Source organism: Stegodyphus dumicola, chromosome 4 (assembly GCF_044657685.1).
Source record: "Stegodyphus dumicola isolate Sdum_Otavi_A_Nest chromosome 4, ASM4465768v1".
Taxonomy (NCBI): Eukaryota; Metazoa; Arthropoda; class Arachnida; order Araneae; family Eresidae; genus Stegodyphus; species Stegodyphus dumicola.
This window is the reverse complement of record NC_140771.1, coordinates 213,789,533-213,811,209: the sequence shown is the minus strand read 5'-3', so window position 1 is coordinate 213,811,209 and position 21,677 is coordinate 213,789,533. Positions and strand designations below refer to the sequence as shown.

The window sequence follows — 21,677 nt, the reverse complement described above, 5'->3', positions numbered from 1 at the left end:
ATTTTAACTGTTTCTGTCTTGAATGCATACATAGGTAACGCTGGATGGTTTCAGATAAACAAATTTGACTCACAATAGACTCGAAAAGTGGACACTATATTTTTTTTTAAATATGCTTCATTAATGTTGATAAACTTTTATCATCTATTGAAATTATTCCTGAAAACATTAGTTCCTGCTATCAGAAGGTATATTTACAATAAAAACACTGCAATGTTGAATACAGGAAATGAAGTTTACACATCTGGTCCTTAATTTTATAGAATACAAAATCATAATTAGCAGTGTAGGCTGTAAACTAAATTAATTTTTTCATTGATGCCCGAGGCTCAAAAACTCTACTGCATATTTTGTGGTGTTCCTCTGGTACTGTCAGAGTAGAGAATTATTTGACTTTGTGATTTTTTGTATAACTACTATAAAAGAAACACTTACATACTATTTAGCAGCGTTTGCTGATACGATACTCCTCTAAAAGTACTCTAATAACTTGGTCTCTGTGATAAAAGAACATGACAAATAATTTGTCAAGATTGTTCTCGACTTTTGTTGGAGGCCATTCATCTGGAAGCATTGCATTAACTGCCACTTGCTCCAGAGCTATCATTAACAGTACACAAAAGTTCTGACACATGTTAAAATATCATATACCATGGACTAAGACTCCTAAAGAAACTCCTAAAGAAATTTTTCAGGCAATTCCATGCACAAATTTACTCCTAAAGAAATTTTTCAGGCAATTCCATGCACAAATCAACTTGGGTCCAGTTTTGCACCATTGCTAGTTTGTAAGGGATTCATACATTACAAATAGTCAGATGACCATGCAAAACGATTTTAACTTACTTCAAATCAATGTCCAAGAATACAAGAATTTCTACATACATCTGTTTGTTCTGTTTAACTAAATGATATACCCTGTTCATGTTTTCCTGTGCTGTAACAATCAGAGGACAGCCAACATTTGTTTATGACTTAGCTTCTGTTATTCATGATGAAACTCATCAAATCAATTAAAAACAGTAGCACAACATGGGTTTCTATCTGAAATACAAGTTGGAATTGTTTATAATTTAACCTGGGGCAACAGACCTGCCTAAAACCATACATAATCTTCACTCAAAAGTGCTCTCATATGAACTCTATTTTCTGCTAACATATCAAAAGAATCCATAAAAATGCAAATCTATGGTTCAGTTCTTTTGCAAGGGTACTTGTTATAACCTCCTGCTTATAAAATAGTTGATGTAATATCACCCAGGTTTGGTTCACGCTGATAGATCTAAAACCTTTCAATGTCAACTTCAAATAAACTGCATATACCTTTTGTTTTTCCTCTCTAAATCTTAACAATTACTATATTATATTTAATACAATTTAAAATTAAGTACTGCACAAATACTAGGACAACACAATTTAAAATTACTTAAGTACTGTACAAATACTAGGGCATTTAAATATGACCTGGATGAATGGAATGATTGAAAAAATGAAATAGTTACATATTTGCAAGACATGTTATTATTTCATGTTATTATTCCTTTCTTAAGGGAACATGTTTGGTTGGATGTGCATCCTTTTGTAAAATACTGTGATAATGCTAAAGAGCTTCAGGGGCTAAATATGATCAATATCAAGGATGCAGCACTAAATCTCATTAGCATATATGACAGATATTATTCCCTATGTTGTTTGCAAAATCTATCGCAGTCAAAATCTAGCAGCTTCAGTTGCCTTCCCCCCAGTAAAAACTTGATAATCCTTTATTCCAGAGACATCAAGGCCCTTCTTACCCATTCATATTATTCTCATGAGCATGACTGATAATACTGAACTCTTATTGCACATAGGTAAACACATACCAGCTGGAATAATTATAGTCATTTACAAGCTCAGCAGTGGCTGGCTGAATAAGGCTACTTAGCACTGGAAGTTTTGACCTAATTTCATACTATAAATAAATGGCCCACATTGACATTTTCGTGTTTGTTCCTATGTGTAACATGAAAAGGAGTTGGTTTTCCTTTAAAAGTCCTCCAAAACGACACCTCTTCCCTAGGATAACGGTCCTTATGTGCTTTGCCACAATCAGCAAAACAAATCAAGGTCATTTACAGTACCATAGGAAAAATTGCACAAAAAGGCCCATCAGTTTGCGTCACATTTAAATGCCCTAATACATTAACCTAGACATTATTTAGATTGAACAGAGTACACATGAAGATGGGATGAGACTATATGCAAAGCACATAAACAATTTTAAGAAAAGTGTCCAGAACATACATGTCTTTTTAGTAAAGTGAGAATACCTCCTCACAGAAACCAACTGACTCTAAGTTGTAGGCAGACAATTTTATGTTCAAACTTATAGTGACAGAGGTAAACTCTCAAATTTAATTTTCACAAACATGTTGTGAATGCCTCTGGCTCTTTTATGCATGTACAAAATATGGATATTTCCAAGCATTAATAATGTATCCTTAATTTAATACAAACCATTATTTCTTTATTCTTATTAAATCCAAGACCATGATGTAGAAGAGCAGTAATATAGCTGCAGTCAAGGCACAGAAAGGGATCACTTAATGTTTTCTGATTACAAATGCTTTTGCAAGCTTCTAGGTAAACACCAACAGTAACAAGTCCACCTTTCTCACCTAAAATTATAAATAAAAATTTTCAGAATTAGTTAACTACTCATTTTATTTTAGATTATTGCACTTATAGTTTTATGCAAAAATATAGAAACATACTTTTATTACTGTATACAACAAAATAATTTTACAAAATTTAAAATTATATTCCAAATGTAAGCAAAGTTTAACTCTAGAGTAGTCTTAATTTCTTTAAAATTACAGAAAACCCCAAATAAATCATGATGGACAAAACGCTATACGATAGATTCAGGTAAAATTTGGTAAAAATAAATTACATAACTAGTCTTAGAATCACATAAAAATATTTTCACCATTAACATTTTTCAGCAGAAAAATTAGTACAAACAATAAATTGTCTTAAAATGACATCCAGAATGCACAAGTTAAACAAAGGACTTCAGTACTCCATATAGCTAGGCAAGCTCAATCACGATGTTCTCCATGTTGCTAGTATTACTGATCATCTTAAAGGCCCGTTTCCACTACTGCGTACGAACGTGTTGCCTGAATTGAAGACACGCCTACAGCATCCGTACAAGCGCTTCCACTGTCGCGTATCCGTAGATTATTTTCATTTTCCGCCGCTAGGTATCACTGTAATATTTTGGTGCCAAACAAGCAGTTCGCCAGTTTCGATGCTAAACATCCGAATTCTTCTAGCTTAAGTGAGCATTGTTTGTTTTGGATTTGATACGGATACTGACGTAAAACGCAGAAAAGTTTTGTTTACTAAATTACATGCTATTGGAAAATTTTATTTCTGCTTATGAACTGCGAAAGTATAGTATAGTAAAGTGTGCTAGCAATTTTTAGGTAAGTAAGGTTATAATGCATATTATGAACATCACTAATTGCAGAGAAGCTGAAGTAAATTTTAATAATTTCTTTGCATTTCTAGAAGCCTTAAATATTAATGAAATAATATATATATTATTAAAGCTAAAATGTACTGTTAGTGAAAAAATAAACAAATAAATAAAATAAAAAAGTTAAACGAATTAAAAAATAGTTAGTACTTTAAAAATACAGAGCAACTGTAAAGAAAGGTTCACAATCTTTACACAAAACTTGCTATGCTTGTATACCGCCGACTTCAGGGTCATAGCTGGATAATTTATTAGAAATCTCGTTTGTTTTAAAATGCACTATGGGCAGTTATATTTTATGCATAGTCCATAAAATATTATTTTTTATTTAAAAATTTTTAATTCATATCTCTTTTTATAGAAGAAGTTATAAAAATAAGCTTTTTCCCTTTATACGATATAAATTTTCAGGATTAATCCTATTATTCACTTATGCATTTTTATAATTTTTTTTATAAATTTTAAAAAATTTATAAAACGCATAAGTGAATAATAGGATAAATAAATTTTTGGAATTATATATATTTATTCATGGATTCTGATACTTGCACTTGATTTACATATGCTCTCAGAATTTAAATGGTATTGTAGATTAGTTCGCAGCAATAATTAATCATTTCTTTGTTTGCATTAAATTTCATTTAAATTTAATTAACTTTAAATTTCCTTTTTACGAATAGAGAATGTTTGTTAAATTCAAATATATATGTAGTAAAGTGTATGCTTTAAATTCGTATTATATAATTTTCAAAATTTTTTACGGGGAAAATTTAAATAAATAAGAGCATAAATAAAACAATATATTTAATGCATATAATAATAGAAATAAATTATAAAACATGAATATAGATCAAATTGGAACAAAAAGCTAAGAAAGTTGCAGACAGGGTGGAAAAAGCGTAAGAGATTCAAACTCACGATCCCAAAATTTAATTTTTGTTAACGTCAGCTTTACCACTAAGCTAACATCACACGGAAATGATATGCATATTTTGACTTCTATACATCATCAAGTAAATCAATTCTTAAAACTAAAATTTTTGGTTCTATTTCGGTGTGCTATCATCTAAAAAATTCACCAGAGTTTGTTCTGCACCTTCTAGTACATTTTTTACAAAAAACATTATCTTTTAAAGTGGCATTCCGATTGAAGTTAAAACAGGCTGCTAAAAATATATTTCATGTGCTTACAAATAATATGTTAGCCAAAAAGATATATTTACAAATAGAGAAATACAAATTTAACATACTCTTTAATGCAGTGGAATATTTAAAAAGCTATTAGATTTAATTTATAATTAATGCTTTTAGTTTTTACCTGTTTCAAAAGAAAAAAATAACAAATCTTTTAATGCTATATCTGATTTGCTATAGTCAGACATTCATTTTCATTAAAGGTAAATGTGTATGCAGAACTAGAAAATAATTGTCAGGACAAATTTTGTTATTTCATGGACTTGAAATTATAATTTTTGCTGCTGATTTTCTTGAATGCCTGATTTTATCTGCGAACAAGTACTGTAGTTGCAGTTACTTTATTTTTCTTATCTTTTTTTAACTAAATTCAGCTGATTGCTGACTTTTTCAGCACGCAGATTTCTTGCTATAATGTTAATTCAGAAATAAGTATTTTTTAGCAAAACATTCTTTCCCTAAGCGAGCGCTCATCGCTACTTCTGCCACGATTAATTTTTGGTGACTACACCTGATTGCTCCTTTTTTACTACGTAACCCCAACGCATCCGCAGACATACGGATAGAAGTTGAACTCCATCCGTACATCATCCGTCACCACACATCGACCGGATTGCAGATGTCAATCAAAGTGAATTCGCTCACTAATTGGAGAAACGCATATGCACCGCAACACACACGCAGCAGTGGAAACAGGCCTTACGAGTATAAAAACAGCTACTATTTCTTTCTCAGTTCAGGGTAACAGCACTCTTCAGAATATTCCAAAAACATTTCATCAGATTTAGGTTGAAAGATGGTTTGTTAGTCAATGCATGTTCATGGTGGCCTCTTTTAATGCATTACTACCCTAGTCTATGTTTGGTATGGATGAAAATTATCTTCAATATGAATATCTTAATGACGCATCTACATCAGAAAGTTCTGAGAAATTTTCCATAATAAATACTCTTGAAAGTGACTAGATTCTTTTGAATGCAGTTTAATAATGAACTAAACATTACTGATAATCCTATTCTTTAAGAAGTGTACTTGCATGGAAAAACAAAATCATCAGAAAATATGGAAGGTATTCTTAAGTATGTGTGTGTATATAATATATATATATATACATACATACTGTAGAATGCCTTAAGAATATCATATATATTGTATACAATATATATATAAATGTACATTCAAGATGGTTAAAAAATATCTCATAAAAATGCAGAATATCTCATAAAAAGGCAGAAGGGGACCAAAATAAACAGATTTTGTTATGGAATATTAATACTGAAATGGAGCATTAAGGTGGCCTCTGAAGTGGCAGGAAGCAAGGCATTCACTCTGAAGTGAACGACCTTGCTTGTTTGCATTAGCTGTACATAAGTCACATGATCTCTGCATTGTTTCTTTACAAAAGCTATGCATAAGTCAAGTGATCTTTGAGGTCATCGGAATGTATCTCATTAAATTTGGGGAAAAAGCTTTTTTTTTTATTCCAGCCAGTAGCGATTGGAATAGAGTGTAGTAGTGATAAATGCACATATAAATTTAATTTATATTTTTTTTGATTTAAGCCTAATTCTGTATATATGTGCATTTGTCAGTTCAGAAACAGGCTTTCTCTTTTACAATTTGCAATACACTAACCCCTGATGAAGATGCACAGTTAGATATAAAACCCACTTGCTTTTACTTTTTCAGATTTTTCATTGTATGAAGTTATAAATACATTGGACAATTTTTTTTTTCCCACAACATTGGTTTGTCTGAAAAATTTTTAACAGCTGTAATATCAGTTTTGTCCATTTTTATAGTAGTTGTTTGCGTTAGCGATTTTTCTATTTTTGTGCCAAATTATTATTTCAAATTGATTATGATGTATGAATTTGTTATGTTTTGATTTTAATAATTATTACCAATGACTTAATGCAGCTTACAACTGCATAATTTGGGTTTTAGTTTTTAAATTTAATATTTCCATTAATTTAAATTATTTAAGTTTATATACATATGCAAGATAAAAAAATATGTAAATCAATGTCATAACTTAAAGTTGCAATATCCTTAATTCTTCCATTTAATTTGGGTGCTTCCTCTTTCTGTTCTAAAAATGATAATCACTTACAATAAACGTACTCTGAACTGCATCATTCCTAGAATAATCCATATCATATGACTTTTCCAAAATGCTCTGATGAAACAAACTTATAAGCCAATAACAATTTTAGAGCTTTACTAATTCCAATCAAATTGATAACAAAATCGAAACTAACCTATCTCTGAATTACAATTTCATGTTAAATACCACAATTTCTCTTCTGCTCCTCAGCCTAGCTAATATGCTGCCTGTTGTTTTTCTTCTTACCACAAACTTATGGAAAATGTAAATGTTGTCAAACAAGCTCAGTTATTTGCAACTTCAAATGTCAAATAAAAATGAATATTTAAATCTGCTCAACTACCAAAATTATTCTTCATTATGGGCATGTTTCAACAGCTACCTACGTAATTTTCATATTTATCCAACATATATAAATATATATGTGTATATAAACATATATACCTGACTTTATATATGCATTTCAGCAACATAACATCTATCTATGATATTTTAGTCCTTCTCATATGGAAAATACAGAAAAAATTTGCCAAACTTTTATTTAACCCTTTAACTGCCAAGTTATTTTGATGATTTGGGTGCATAAATTGTCATTTGTTTTTTAATTATTCCAAAAATGAATTGTTTGTCTAGCAATAACAACAAAAAAAAAAAAAAAAAAAATGCTGCGCACTTTTGAACTTTAACCTCTTTCCTTTGAAATCTTCAGTAAAGCACTGCCATCTGTTGAATTGAAGCCGAAATAATCTTCTCACGATATATATTCAGGTATAAAAATATGATACATTAAAATAAATAGCCCAAGTTATATTCGGACATGACATTTTGGAATACCTGTGCTGTGCCCGAGATTATTTTGGGCATGACAGTTAAAAGGTTAATCTTATGTAAGCTGGCATCATTAATGTTACTAATGCAACTCAGCAATAACCTCTAGGGTAAGGTGACCAGATTTTAACATTGGTAAAGCGGGGCACCATTGACTGGGGGGATGTTTAAACATTTAGTCTATACAGAGCAACACAAATTTTCATAGAACAAAAAATAGTATTGTTATATATTTTCAAAATTTCAACACAAGTACAATTTACAAATACATTACAAAAATTACGTATAGTATTATTTTATTCTTTGGCATATTTCTCATTTGAGTGAATTTTGTTTAGTAGATTGCTGTCTTTATTCGAAAGATCATATTTTTTTTCACAAGAATTTGTTAAATTATATTTCACACATAAAATGGCTTTCAAAGTCTCAACACTTAATTGTGATTTTTCTGATGTCCGCACAAATAAAGTGTGGAAAAGGCTTTTGGGACTGTAGGGTGTAGGCTTTTGGGACAGCTATTATTGTGTTTATGAGCACAAGAATGTCCTGGGCAAGTTCAGAGTAGCTCCTCTTGATTGCCCAGAGTGCAGATTTAGAATCAGAGAAAATTATTTTACATTAGAATTCTGAACTGCTTTGGACAGCAAAATATCCAATGCACCCTTGATAATTAAGATACAATAACACCCTTGACAGCTATCAGTTCATAGGTATAACGAGACAATTCCTAAAACAGGAATTTTATGGGATTCATGTCTTTACTGATTGATTAAAAAATTATATATTAAGCTGACTGACAAATAAAGAAGAGTAAAAATAATGGATTATGCTGAGTTTTAACATTTCTTACTAAATTCAGAAACTGATCTGCATAAACATACCAAATCCTCAGTGTATAATAAATAATCGAATTGAAGCTTTCAGAAAAAAATCAAATATAAAATAAAGAATCAAATATTAAATAAAGCAAGCAAGCAAATATTACACACATTATTTTGCATAAATCGTATTTCTCAAGATATTAATTCAACTCTGTAGTTTGACTAATTAAGTCAAAATCTTCTGACTAAAAACAGTAGGTCAAAAACTTTCATTTTTAAACATGTTTTATGCACTACTTGCTCATATAAAAACTGTTCAACTACTTCTTAAAGTTCACATATCAGACATACCTGTAAAAACACAGCTGTTAAAAAATGAACCAGTAAATTGTTTAATAATTTTTGTGAAAAGAATTATTAAAAAAATTTACTAAAAATATTCAAAGAAAAATGAAATACCTAATCTTAGGTATAATACAAATTAAAGAAATTCGAAAGTAACATCAATATTTTGAAATAATATTACCAAGGTACTTAAAATTTACAACAAACGTTTAATGTTAATGAATAAATTCTTCTGAAAACATCAAATTATTACCAACAAATTTGCAAAATAAAATTTAAAAAAACACTACGGAATAAAAAATACTTTCATATACAAATAACTAGATTAACATAGATATCATTCATGTAAAACGTTAACTATAGATATCCTAGTGCGTAAACAGGTACTCTGAATTTTGTCCATTCTGCAGTTTAATATTAAGGCTAAATACATACCAACAATTTTTAAGTCAACAGCTCGGTCATAATAATATGATAATGCATAAACTTCTCTTTTTAATAGTTCTTCAGGCTGATCAACAGAATCACCAAGAAATTTTACAGCCTTATCATAGCAATATTTAAAGCCAAACTGTCCATCAGCTCTACCACTATGGTGGAAAAATTAAAAGAAAGTAATAATATATATCTGTTACAAGTAATTTGCATTTATAATCAATAGCAGTTAGAATACTTTTATTACTAAGCGCCATGTTATCAAGTTTAATTTCAATCAAAATAAGAGCAATAAAATTTCAGATAACAAACATTTTAAAGTATTAATAGAATTAAAACAATTACATTTTTAGACACTATTATTACTCTATGTGAATTAGCAGATAATCAACAATGAAATCAAAAATGGTAATTATTACAGAATTCCAATGAAATTCAACTTTTAATTCTCCTAATTTTTCAAGACTAAAGAACACAACTTCTGTGACCAAGCATAATAAACAAAAATGAATTTTTCTTATTCATTATTGTGAAGCAAATATATTGTTATAAATTTTGTACACATGCAAGTAATTCTAGTGCAATTATGTGAGAAATTATAGTAGTTTTTGTATAATGTAACACGAAATGCTTGAGAGACGAAGCTGTGCCTAAGAAATAAGATAACAGAGGCAAGTCTACTTAACAGAGTAAATGGCTTTCTCACTAAATTGGAGAGATATCACGACGCTGGCGATGGATTTGACAACTACGTTTTGTCCCCAAATTCGGCGAGAAATTGCACAAAAGTTGCCAAACTAGGCAACCACATGGTAACATTTCAGTCCAGTCTCTATATAACTAACTGATCTGTAACTGAAAAACTGTAATTGATCACCAAATGTAACTGTAACCATACCCAGCCCTTAGATATAACTTCAACTGTATATGCCTTCCAGTAATTTTGAGAAATGGAAGGTATAAGAGATATCTTGGTGGCTGGGTGAAAAGTATATAAGACTGGAGAGAACATCTGCTCTCAGAGCTGAATCCAAAGTATTGAGATACAGTGAGAGTTTTGCAATTTAAATGTGCTTTGCAGTGTGTTGTGTTTAACATTCTTAGTAGTTTAAAATGCAGCTACTACTTGTGCTCTGTGATACTGAGAAGAACTGTACGATTGTTTTTGTGGAAAGTTTCAGAACTGTTAAAGTGTTTCTTTTGGTAAATAAATTTTACAAAGCTAGAACTGGTTCTGTGTGCATTCAATACATAACCCATAAGCATGCAACAATATGTATACATACAGGAAGGAAAAATACAACTAAAACCATTCGGAAAAGTAGGTTGTTTTTTAAAAAAAAATATCTTCTAGAAAAAAAAAATTCATATTCTGAAAGAAACTGACAACAACAGCACATCATTCACAATAATTATTATTCCTATAATAATAAATATTTTCCAATAAAAGTTGAATAAAATACTTTGTACAAGAAAAACAAAAACTGCAGTATTTTTTTTATTTATTTATTTATTTTTAAGGAGGACAGAATTTTTGTTTACAGTGTATCATTTAAACAGGGTTCATAGCCACATTTTAGTAAAAAACATAAGCACCTATAAGCACTTTTCAAGCACATTTTAAGGAAAAAAATAAGCACCTGTCTAATTACATTATACACAACTGCATAACCTTAAAAGAAAAATAAGACTCGTAATTTAAAATATGAGAAATTCAGTATTTATTAAGAGAGAATGAGCATTACTCAGCCATGGAAAACAATTACATACTTTTTTTTAAATTTTAAATAACAGTTAAATTTACAGAACTAGTTTACAATGAGAGAAAAAAAAAACTATGCAGAACTAAAGTATATTACAAGATTTAATGATGAAATTTCAGTTCAAAATAGAGGAAATAAATAATAATAAGGCATATTTATTCTATTCACTTGGAACTTAATAATAAATACAATTTATTTTTCCACTCATATTGATATTTAACTAATTTAAATCTAAATTCTGAACATTTTCTAAATTTTCATTGTTATATCAGTTTTTCCTTAACAGCAATAAAAGTAATTTAAATGAAAAAAATAAACATTTCTGATATCAGAAGACAGAAATTTTCTTCATGCAGTCATTCTTTAACAGTAAAAGCTTAACCAAAGAAAGTCTATGTACATATTCTATGTACTGTCAATACATATTCTTTGGCTTAAGTACCCACATACTTGAAAATTGGCGAATATTCAGACAGTCGAGCGTAACTTAAAAAAGAGGAGCAGACGGGGGGATACACTGTAGCCGTTTTTTAGATTTTTCCGCTAAATAAATCCCTTTGACATTTCGATATGTGCATCATATAAAAACAAACCAATGGAACAGAAAAATATTCTGCTTAGCAAGCACAGTAAAACTCTTTTAAGTGTTCATAAACAAATCTCGGACCGAACATCAAAATTAATTATCTCTACAAAATATCACAAACGTTATTGCACAATACGTGCACCGTAATTCTTTCCTACTTGGTATTACGCAATCGGAATCAACAGCTGCCGGTATTGGGAGAATAAAGAACTAAATAAAGGAAAAGAAAGAGACTTACCAATCTGGGGTGTTTTTCATTTTAATTTTCAACAGACTGCATTAAATTTCCGGAATAGAATCATTCTTTGCTTGGGTTGGTAGACCGCAGAACTTTTAGTCCTATTCAATCCAGATTGGAAAGTGACAAAAAAATAAAAATAAATAAAAAAAAAGGAGGGGTCCATTGCTTGTTTTGCAGCGAACTGTAACAGTTTCAATATTCGAGATTTTGCGGAGAAAGGGGAGAACCTCCCAACCTTCATACTGTATAATGTATTGGCCAAAAAAATTAAATTATTTTGACTATTTGATTACTTTCCCTTTATTTAAGCCATTCCGAATATTATTCCTTAGAAAGCTAATCTGTGTTAAAACACAACCATTTTTGGAAGTTTACTATACTTCAGCAGTTACTGCAACTATGTTATTATAAACATTCATGCATATACTCATAATATAAGCATAACGATCATAACAAACACGAATATGAACTGACCAAGTGGAACGAGAATGCAAATTATTAAGATCTTGATATAAATTCAAACGTGTGTAGTATTTGGGTGGGAGGAAAAGAATGCCGAATGTACCAGAATTTTCTACTGCTTTCGCAATTCTTTGACCAACAGAACGACGGGCACCTGTCTGTACTCTCAGCGCACACCAAAAGTTACATTCATGCACAGTGAGGAGGAAAAGCTATTTCCGGGAGTATGATTCACCATCTGACATTCCATATTAGGAATGTGTGAAGTTGTGAAGTTGTTTATTTAGTTGTTTATTTAGTTTATTAAACAAAAAAATAAGGGCTTTAAAGAAAAAGTAAGCACCTATAAGGGCCCTTATATTTTATTTTTAAATATAAGGACTTATAAGCACTTATAAGGACCGCTACGAACCCTGTTAAAGCATGAACATTTCATTCTTTGAGAAGATCAGTCTTCCTTGGCAAGAAAAAGTTAAAGATTTTCACTGACTTTTTGAAAAAAAGTTTATACGAGGGCATTTCGAAAAGTAAAGATACACCACACGCCAGAGAAAAAGAAAAGTTTTGGTGAGCAAGTTGGCAACACAGGTGTTAACCTTGAACCGTTAGCTTTCTCCTCGTGGTCGTTCGACATTTCGACGTTATTTCTGGTTGGAGTAGGTCGTGTTTAAAATGGTTGCGCCGATTCAGAATCCCGCCAAATGCGAAGTGCACTCCGTCATATGTTTTCTTCATGCAAAAGGTCAGTGACCAGCAGATATTCACAAAGAAATTGTTTCTGTTTATGGGAACAATTATGAATCGACAAAATGTAACGAAATGGTGTCGTCATTTCTCTGAAGGTAGGACCGATGTGCATGACGAACAAAGAACAGGTCGGCCATCTGTGATCTCTGATGCCCTTCTTCAGAGAACATAGGAAGCAATTCGTGCGAATAGACGTCTCAAATTGAAAGAATTGCATCAGATCATACCGGAAGTGTCAAAGACAACTCTTTGTGACGTTGCGACTGTCAAGTTAGGGCGCAGGAAATTGTGTGCGCGCTGGGTTCCAGCAGGCGGCAACCTTCTATGACTGTGGGATACAAAAGCTTGTGCACCGACTTAACAAATGTTCGGATAACGGGAATGATTATGTCGAAAAATAATAAATAATCCAGTTAATAAGATGTAACTGACGTTTTCTAAATAAATGTTTTTTTAAGGATTACTTTTCGAAATGCCCTCGCATTTTCACATTCCATGTTTCATTTCCGACTGTTTCTGACTTACAAGACTTTACAGATGAACAGGAACCATATATTAGCAAAACATTATAATTGTCATCTGAATGATGACACTTAATTCCTTCAGATAACAAGTTCATTGATAAAATAAAAATATTCCCTATATTTTTCTTTAAAATACTCTTGAAATTTAGCATACAAAGATGGATAAATCAATTATACCATCAATGCTATTTTCCATAACTATAGGGTCACTTAAATTTAAAATATATATATATATAATCTAACCTCTTTAAGTAAATCTATGAATAAATACTCACTCTGTATATAAATTTATGTACATTTATAGAGATGTTCAAAATTAAAAGATAATTGCAAAAGTGATGCTAACAATGCACAAACTGATTAAAACTCCACTTAGTGTAATTATTTGGATAACCCTAAACAAAGCCTAAAGTGCAATTGTTTATGGTGATTATATGCTACAGAACACAAAAGCATATTACTGTGTTTATAATTTGGGCATAAAATTTGTAAATAAGGCAAATACATGCAAATGATCAGCATCTACAAAACGAACATATCCTTATTAAATAAAATGTTGTGTGAAGAAAGAAGTGAAATATATCTAACCATGTCTGAGAGACATCATTTACATGAAAGGCAAAAATATCAAGCAGTTTATAGATTAAAGGTGGGTCAAGTGCTGCTAGACACCTCTCAATCCCTGAATATTCTCCAAAATTTTATCTCAAAATATGGAGCGGCTCTCTAAGCATGTATACAGTTTAGTTGACTTCCAGATCAAGGCATCCAATAACAACTGTAGCATATAAAAAACTTTATTTGTCATTACTGATCTAAGGAAACCATTACATAAGATTAGACAGCTAGAGCAGAAGCTCTCCACAGCCACTGACACATACACACACATACACACACAAAAAAAAAAAAAAAAAAGAAAGAAAGAAAAGAAAGAAAAAGAAGGGGGAAAAAACAGATTTTCTGATTCCTGAAGGCTTTATGGTCTTTTGGTAAAGACTAATAGTCATGATCTGTGTTCTGTGTCTGTATTTAAGATGGTACAATCTCTCTTCATCATCAATGCAGCCAAGATGTCTGCATCTTAGTACTGTTTGTTCACAGATGAACCAGATGCAGTTTAAATAATGATTCTGGATAAACTTTCATCTAAAGATAGCCTAGTATAATCAATCTTTGACTACATATTAATGGAACACACTGGTTCCATGATGGCAGTTTACTTGTTAAAGTAAAAATTATTAGAAACAAAACACTTGTACCTATGACACAGGTTCTGTAACCATACAGATATAAAAAAATAAGGCTAAGTAACCCTCCCCAAGTAAGGCTATTAATGACTCCTATGGGCTAAGACTCCTTTCTCTCTTTTTTTTTTTTCAGGGGGGGCGGTCATGATAATCTTTATCTTAATCAGCTGATATGATAACTAAATATCTCCAAACTTCTGATATTTCCTACTGGCTATCCTATTCTTCTAAGCTCAATCTGATTAAAAATATTTCAAATAGCCTAGATTGACCAGTTGTGGCATGCTAGCCTTTTCCTTGGAAGTTCCATCAGCTTAGATCTGTCCTTTTAAAAAAATAGCATTTGAATCCAGAGGATTAAATTGATGTTTTTATTGATAACACCGAAAGCCACTGTGAAATGCCCATTTCTACTAACACAAGTGTTTCCATCCCATAATTAAATAATTATAGTTTTAAGAACAGAAATATTTCTTTTTTTTTTTTTTCCTCCCAATTTCCTGCATAATTTGACTTAGCAAAAATAGCTTAGCATTATTCAACCTGTGAAAAAGTAATATATTTTTATAAATGTTTATATACAATTCCTGTATGTTCTTTTGTCCTGTAACAAAATTTTAGTTTGACTTTAACACTTATTCTTTACTATTTTTTAATTTAAAATGTTAGTTTTATATGTAAAAAAAGGAATATTCGTAATTTTTTTGCAACTAAATTAAAAAGCATCCATGTCTTGAAAATGCTTAAGTCTTGAATTAACTAAGATTATTACTAAAATTTATTTAACAGTAGGAAATATACGCCATATTAGAATGCATGCAAAAAACTGTGTATTAACATGTCAGTCTCATTTCCACCACTCAGATTAATTATGAAAATTGCAGAAATATAAGACTCAAAATCTCTTAATAAGAATACGGTATCTTCATTATGATATACTTTTTAACAAGAGCTTACCATTTTAAAAAACTGATATGGCATTTCATAACTAAATACAACATCAAACAGCTTAAAAACTTACAGTTTCAGGTTAAATGATTTTACTAAAAAATATATATCCAATATGATAATTCTCCTTTTTAGCACTTATCCTATTTAATCCATAAAAGTCGATTCTAAAAATAAATACAATTTAAATTTCACTTCCCTATTTTTCCATTAACTAAATGATTTACAAATTAAAGTATAATAAAAATTTAGATCCATCTGATCAAATGAAATATTTCCCCAAACTTGTTAATCATGACATTAGATTTAGTCCCTCACAGTTTTTAGCACTTAAAAGTGCTAAAAAAAATCTTTAGACAAATTACACAATAAAAACATCAAAAAAATTATTTAGCATCAATATTAACATTCTAGAAAACTATGATGTGGAATCTCTTTTACTGCACTAAAATTATAACACTGACTTTTAACTGAAAAACATAATTCATAATTGTCAGCTTTTCTAATGTTTTGTATTATAAAAATCAATAAATGTAATATCAAAAATTATTGAGGATGAAGATTTAGATAATGTATCTGGTTGTAACGAAAGTTTTCCACCAAAAATCCTTCTCAACAAAGTTAGGGAAAAAAAAAAAAAACATGGAAACCGTACCTTTAGTGCAGGTAGTAATCACTACCCAAATCTAAGATTTTCTGCCAATTAGTTGATCGTTTTTCAATGCCTTTGGCGCAGAAACTTTGTCCCAGAAAACAGATCAACATCATTTTGGACACCCTGTGCAGAATGGAAGAAAGCATCAGCAAGATGTAGCTGCAGGAGTGAAAAAATCTAGAAGTCCAAAAGAGCGATGTTGGGCTATACGGTGTGAGTGGCAAAAGATCCCATTCGAATCCGTACAGAGTCCAGCTGGTGAATGCAGACACATGTGGTCTTGCATTATCTTCGTGGAACATTTCCTTTTTGCATCGGAACTCAGTTCACATTTTTTCCTTGATAGCAAGCAACATCAACACAGACTACCATCTCACCTTATTGTCAAGAGTTTTACCTTTTTCCAGGTACTCATTGTGGATAATACCACAGCAATTCCACCAGATACAAAGTAAGATCTTTTTGTTAGCCAAATTGTACTTTCTGACCTGCCGTCAGGCTCTCTGGGCACTATTCAATCCCCTTTTCAACCTGTACTGTTGAAGTAAATCCACTTTTCATCACTAGTGATGATTCTGTCCCGAATTTTTCCCTTGTATTGATATTTGATCAGATCAGTGCAGACCCGAACACACCTGTCCTTATCTGCTTCAGCTCATGCAGCACTCAGTGACTGAACTCGTATGTCAAGTTTATGCAACATACAGCATGACTAATGGACATGGTACTAATGTCTGACTCCTTAGCAAGCTCTCAAGTGATTGCATACTAATCTTCTTCCACAAGTTCTCATAGGTGGACCTCATCAACATCAGCAGGCCAGCCAGAGTGCTCTGCTTCTTGAATGTCATAGTCCTCTAAGCTGTATACATGGTTTGATGACATTTGGTAGATGACTTTTTGCAACAGAAATGGAAGTAAAAGATGATTTTAATCTGGTAGCGTGGTAGCATGATAGTTCCATTTCAGACACCTTATGCTTAATGATAACGATATTTTCTTACAAATTTCACAATATAGTGTTCTAAAAAAAGTCTCTTTGTTTCAAGTGCCAAAAATCGTTTGACAAAATATGATTAAACACACCAATGCTAAGTTCTTGCACAGACGATACATGCGGTGGCAGGAAACTTTCGTTAAAGCCCATATTTACCATTTGTACAAATATAAAAAAATAATATAATAAATATACACTCAATTTTGTTTAAAAATGTAGACAGTATTTTAAGTAATGAAAAACCATGAAATTAATTGAAATTTAAAGGATCTTTATAAAGATCCTTTAAATAATAAGCCCAAATTTATAATTTAAATAATCCTTTTATAAGGACAAAAATATGATTGTTATAAGAAAAATATGAAAAACTGGAAATAATGCACAAAAAAACTGCACACAGAAAAATTGTCTCATAAGTTAAAAGAAATTTTTATTTTTTTAAGAGGAAAAGCATACTTCTTTTCTGTTTATTTTAATATAAAAACTTCAATTTGAATGAGAACTGAAAACCTTTGTGAAATTAACAAATTTATGTAAGTCCCCCCCCTTTTTTTGATACACAACTATTTTAAGTCATTACAGGTTTTTTTTTATGCTTTGCAGTGATTTCGTTTAGTGTGGCAAATTAAAGACCTTAACATTTAACCTACATATGAAACATTTTCTTACTGAATAAAACATTCTGATGCTTTGCATAATAAATACACTAAATTAAGATTTCTAATCGAAGAGTATTTTCTAACATTAAAAACAATCTAAAAAAAAAAGAACCCATTTAAATGAAATGTAACTAAGAATCATAAATTATTACAAATACACAAGAAATCATTATTTAATGAAATTACAATTTTTATTACAGTATAAATATTTAACTACAAATAATTTTTTAAAAATTGATCTCATACATTTCTTTATAACTAAATAAATGTATATAAAGGAGTTTTTACAGATGAATGCACATTAATATATAAAAGAAAATATTTTAAAAAATAATACGATTATAATTTGAAATTTTTATATTGTTGCAGAAGTTAACTATTTTTTCTTGTTCGTTTGTATCATAAATGTAGAAAACTACATGAAAAATAATTTATACTAGATTTTTACCTGACGTTATATTCATTCAAGTCAAATTTCCATTTTACATTCACATTTGGATGAATACAGGAACTTGTAAAACTGCTTTCATTTTCAGAGTGATCTAGAAAAAGAAGGCAACTCATTTACTTTAATATGTAACTGAAATACGCAAAAATAAGTATTTGCAATATATGCAAAAATAAGTAATTTGGAGTTTAAAATTAGGCAAATCTTTCACATCATTTTTCTATTAAAACTCTTTGCATCTTGAAAGAGATTAACTGTAATATTTTTAATACTTAAAACAGCATTTATTTATTGTATTTTGTTTACTTTGTGGAATAAGCTTTTGCATTTAACCTTTTGAGGTCGGGGCTTTGGTAGCAGTAAAAGCTACCAAAAGACCGGAAATCTTGAACGGAATGCTTTCCTCCCTTTAAGAAATCACCTCCTATTTGCAACAAAGATTCTTGTGTGTAGTTTAATGGATTCTCAGAGGGATGTATCTATGTCGCAAAAGGGAGATCTTTGAAAGAGATAAGTGGTTGAAACCCCAGGCACGTCAAATTTGACAATTTTCAGCCTCTAAAATGGGAGAAAAAGACATGGCCATTAAAGTGGGCAACCCCGTCCATTCAAACAGGGAATACAACTGCCAATATATTGGCCATCCGTCTACAAAAGGTTAAATAAAAGTAAACTGTGTCAGTGCTCCAAATTTTTTTCTTTTTTTTTTAATTAAACATCAATTTACACATAGTCATAATAATAATATTCACCAAATCGTACACATTTAATTTGTTATAATGTCTAATTATTGTAAAATTTAATGATAACATCATAGTTATGTACCCTATAACAAATTTTTAATTAATCTCAGAATACGTTCAAAATAATTTAAAAGAATGAAACAGCTTTTTCAACAATTACACTATTGAAATAAATAATATCAAAGAATATGTATATTACATGTTAATATAGGTATAACAGACTTATGAATATAATGAAATGTTTACAGCAGAATCTGATTATACAAAATGAGTACAAAATGAAAATGTTTAAATATTATTCTGAATGAACTAATCAAATTACATAATGTATTATGAAATTAAAGAAAAAATACACTATGCCACAGCAGTAACCTTTAATAATCATATATATGTAAAATATAAAATATCTAGTTTCCAATAATAAATTAACAATAGCCTTTTAACTCCTCTTTCAATTTGAACATGCTCCCCTGATCATTCTAAAATTAAAATTGTTGCATGTTGAAATTTGCCTCAAGCAGAAAATTCACTCAATTTCTTAATATTAGCATAAATGTAATATGACTAATATTACATCAAACAGAAATTTCAAACATGGCACTGGATACTAAAATGAGGAATGTTTTGTTGTTTTTTGAAATGTAGCATGTCATGCTTCCACTAAATTTTTCAATGCACGATCCGCTTAAGTATCACTAACTTTTAAAAATCAGTGAATCAGAAGTCAATAACAGGGTCTCAGTACATTATCAAATGTTACTATTATGCTCTTTGCTTACCAGTATGAATTCTATACTGTACATTAGTCAAACCATGAAAGCTATCTTATGGGCTGTCTCTACGATTATTTGTGCAATCAATTAGGATTTTTAAGTAAGGCTGTTAAAAGTCTCCAGAGACTGTGGCAAAATATTTTAGAATCACATGATTGTTAAATAAGAAAGTACTGCTTATGTAGAAAAAGAACTTGCCCAAATAGTTTAGTTAAGCTCATAAGACAAGCATAAATATGCTCAGAATTACATCATTAAGCTCTAAATAGGTATCAATAATTTAGTTGAGGATCTTCAACAAAATCAGAAGGAGGAGGAGAACAATTCCAACAATATTGCTGTAAGTGAGAAGGTGCAACGATGACTTATATTCTCATCAGAAGTTTAAGGAATTCATTCAGAATGTTTGATGCAATTTCAGAATTAAAATGTCAATGGATATTCAAGCAAGCCAAAAATAATCACATTGACTTCCATAAAAAGTGAAGTAAAAAAGAGATTAGACATTTGTTGTAATATTAAAAATATTTCAAGAATCTAGGATGAATGAAAAGTTAAGAAATGGCTTGTATTTACCATTATTACATGCCTGGTTTAATTTTAAGTAAAATAAATGAACACTGCTTTTAATTGGAAGTTCCTTCAGTTGTACTTTAAATAGAATTTTTATATTTAAAATAAATATTAAAAATATAAAATAATATTTAAAATAAATATTATTTTTATATTTAAAATAAATATCATACATACCTGATTTTACTTTAGATAATTTTAAAATTGACAGTCGTGCTGACATCAAACCTAGACCTAAGTAACTAAAATGACATCAGAAAATTATTAATGAATACCTTATATGCAATATAAATTGTATATTTGTATTAATAACAGATTCACAGAATTTAAGACACAAAATGATAGAAGAAAAGTTACATCCAAACTTGTATCTCACACATGAAATATTATTTTAAACAAAATGACACCAAATAAAAAAAATCTGATGTGTACACCATGACTTCCTTTACGGAATTATATGCATTTCTTCCTGCATTTCATTTAAACTTAACCTCAAAATATCTTTATTCAGAATTGAAAAATATAGAAAAAGATAAAACACCAAATACAATTAAACGAATTAAAAAAACAATTTTTACAATTAAAATTAGAGCTTCTACACAAAAACAAGCAATTCGTCCAGCGGGTAAGAAAGCATATTTTTAAGTGCACAAAGTGAGTTTATTTTTAGTCCCTCTCGGCAAAAAGACACTGAAGATGCAAAACTGACTTAATTCACTATACTACTAAATAAAAAATGTAAACAAATAGGGTTGATGTGGTAAAAAAATTAGGCTTAACCACAGTTAAACAACTTTTAAATGGTTGAGAATTCTACAACTATTGCAAGCATATTACCTAAAGGCATAAAAACCTTAACTGGAAGATAAGAACAACCTAATTCAATCATTTTTAAAGCAAAAAATGCACAATTTACCAACATATAAGAATTAAAAAACTGAGCTCATGGAGTTGAGTAACAGACTGTGTATATATATATATATATATTGGTGTGTGAATATGGGTCCGTAATAGATTGAATGCACAGATTGTATAAAATGTTAATAAAATCTATTCTT

General features: G+C 30.1%; 1 protein-coding gene across 6 annotated transcripts in view; it reads right to left on the bottom strand.

Moving 5' to 3' along the window:
- LOC118193348 (nucleoside diphosphate phosphatase ENTPD5-like) overlaps positions 1-21,677 on the bottom strand; it is a 113,764-nt gene that overhangs the window by 9,340 nt on the left and 82,747 nt on the right. For all 6 annotated transcript variants that reach the window (XM_085815960.1, XM_085815961.1, XM_035364422.2 and 3 more), the window contains exons 8-11: positions 20,797-20,861; positions 18,531-18,624; positions 9,254-9,408; positions 2,497-2,657 (exon numbers count right to left, since the gene is read on the bottom strand). In XM_085815960.1, coding sequence (XP_085672086.1) covers positions 2,497-2,657; positions 9,254-9,408; positions 18,531-18,624; positions 20,797-20,861 — 475 coding nt within the window. The remainder of the gene's footprint in view (positions 1-2,496; positions 2,658-9,253; positions 9,409-18,530; positions 18,625-20,796; positions 20,862-21,677) is intronic.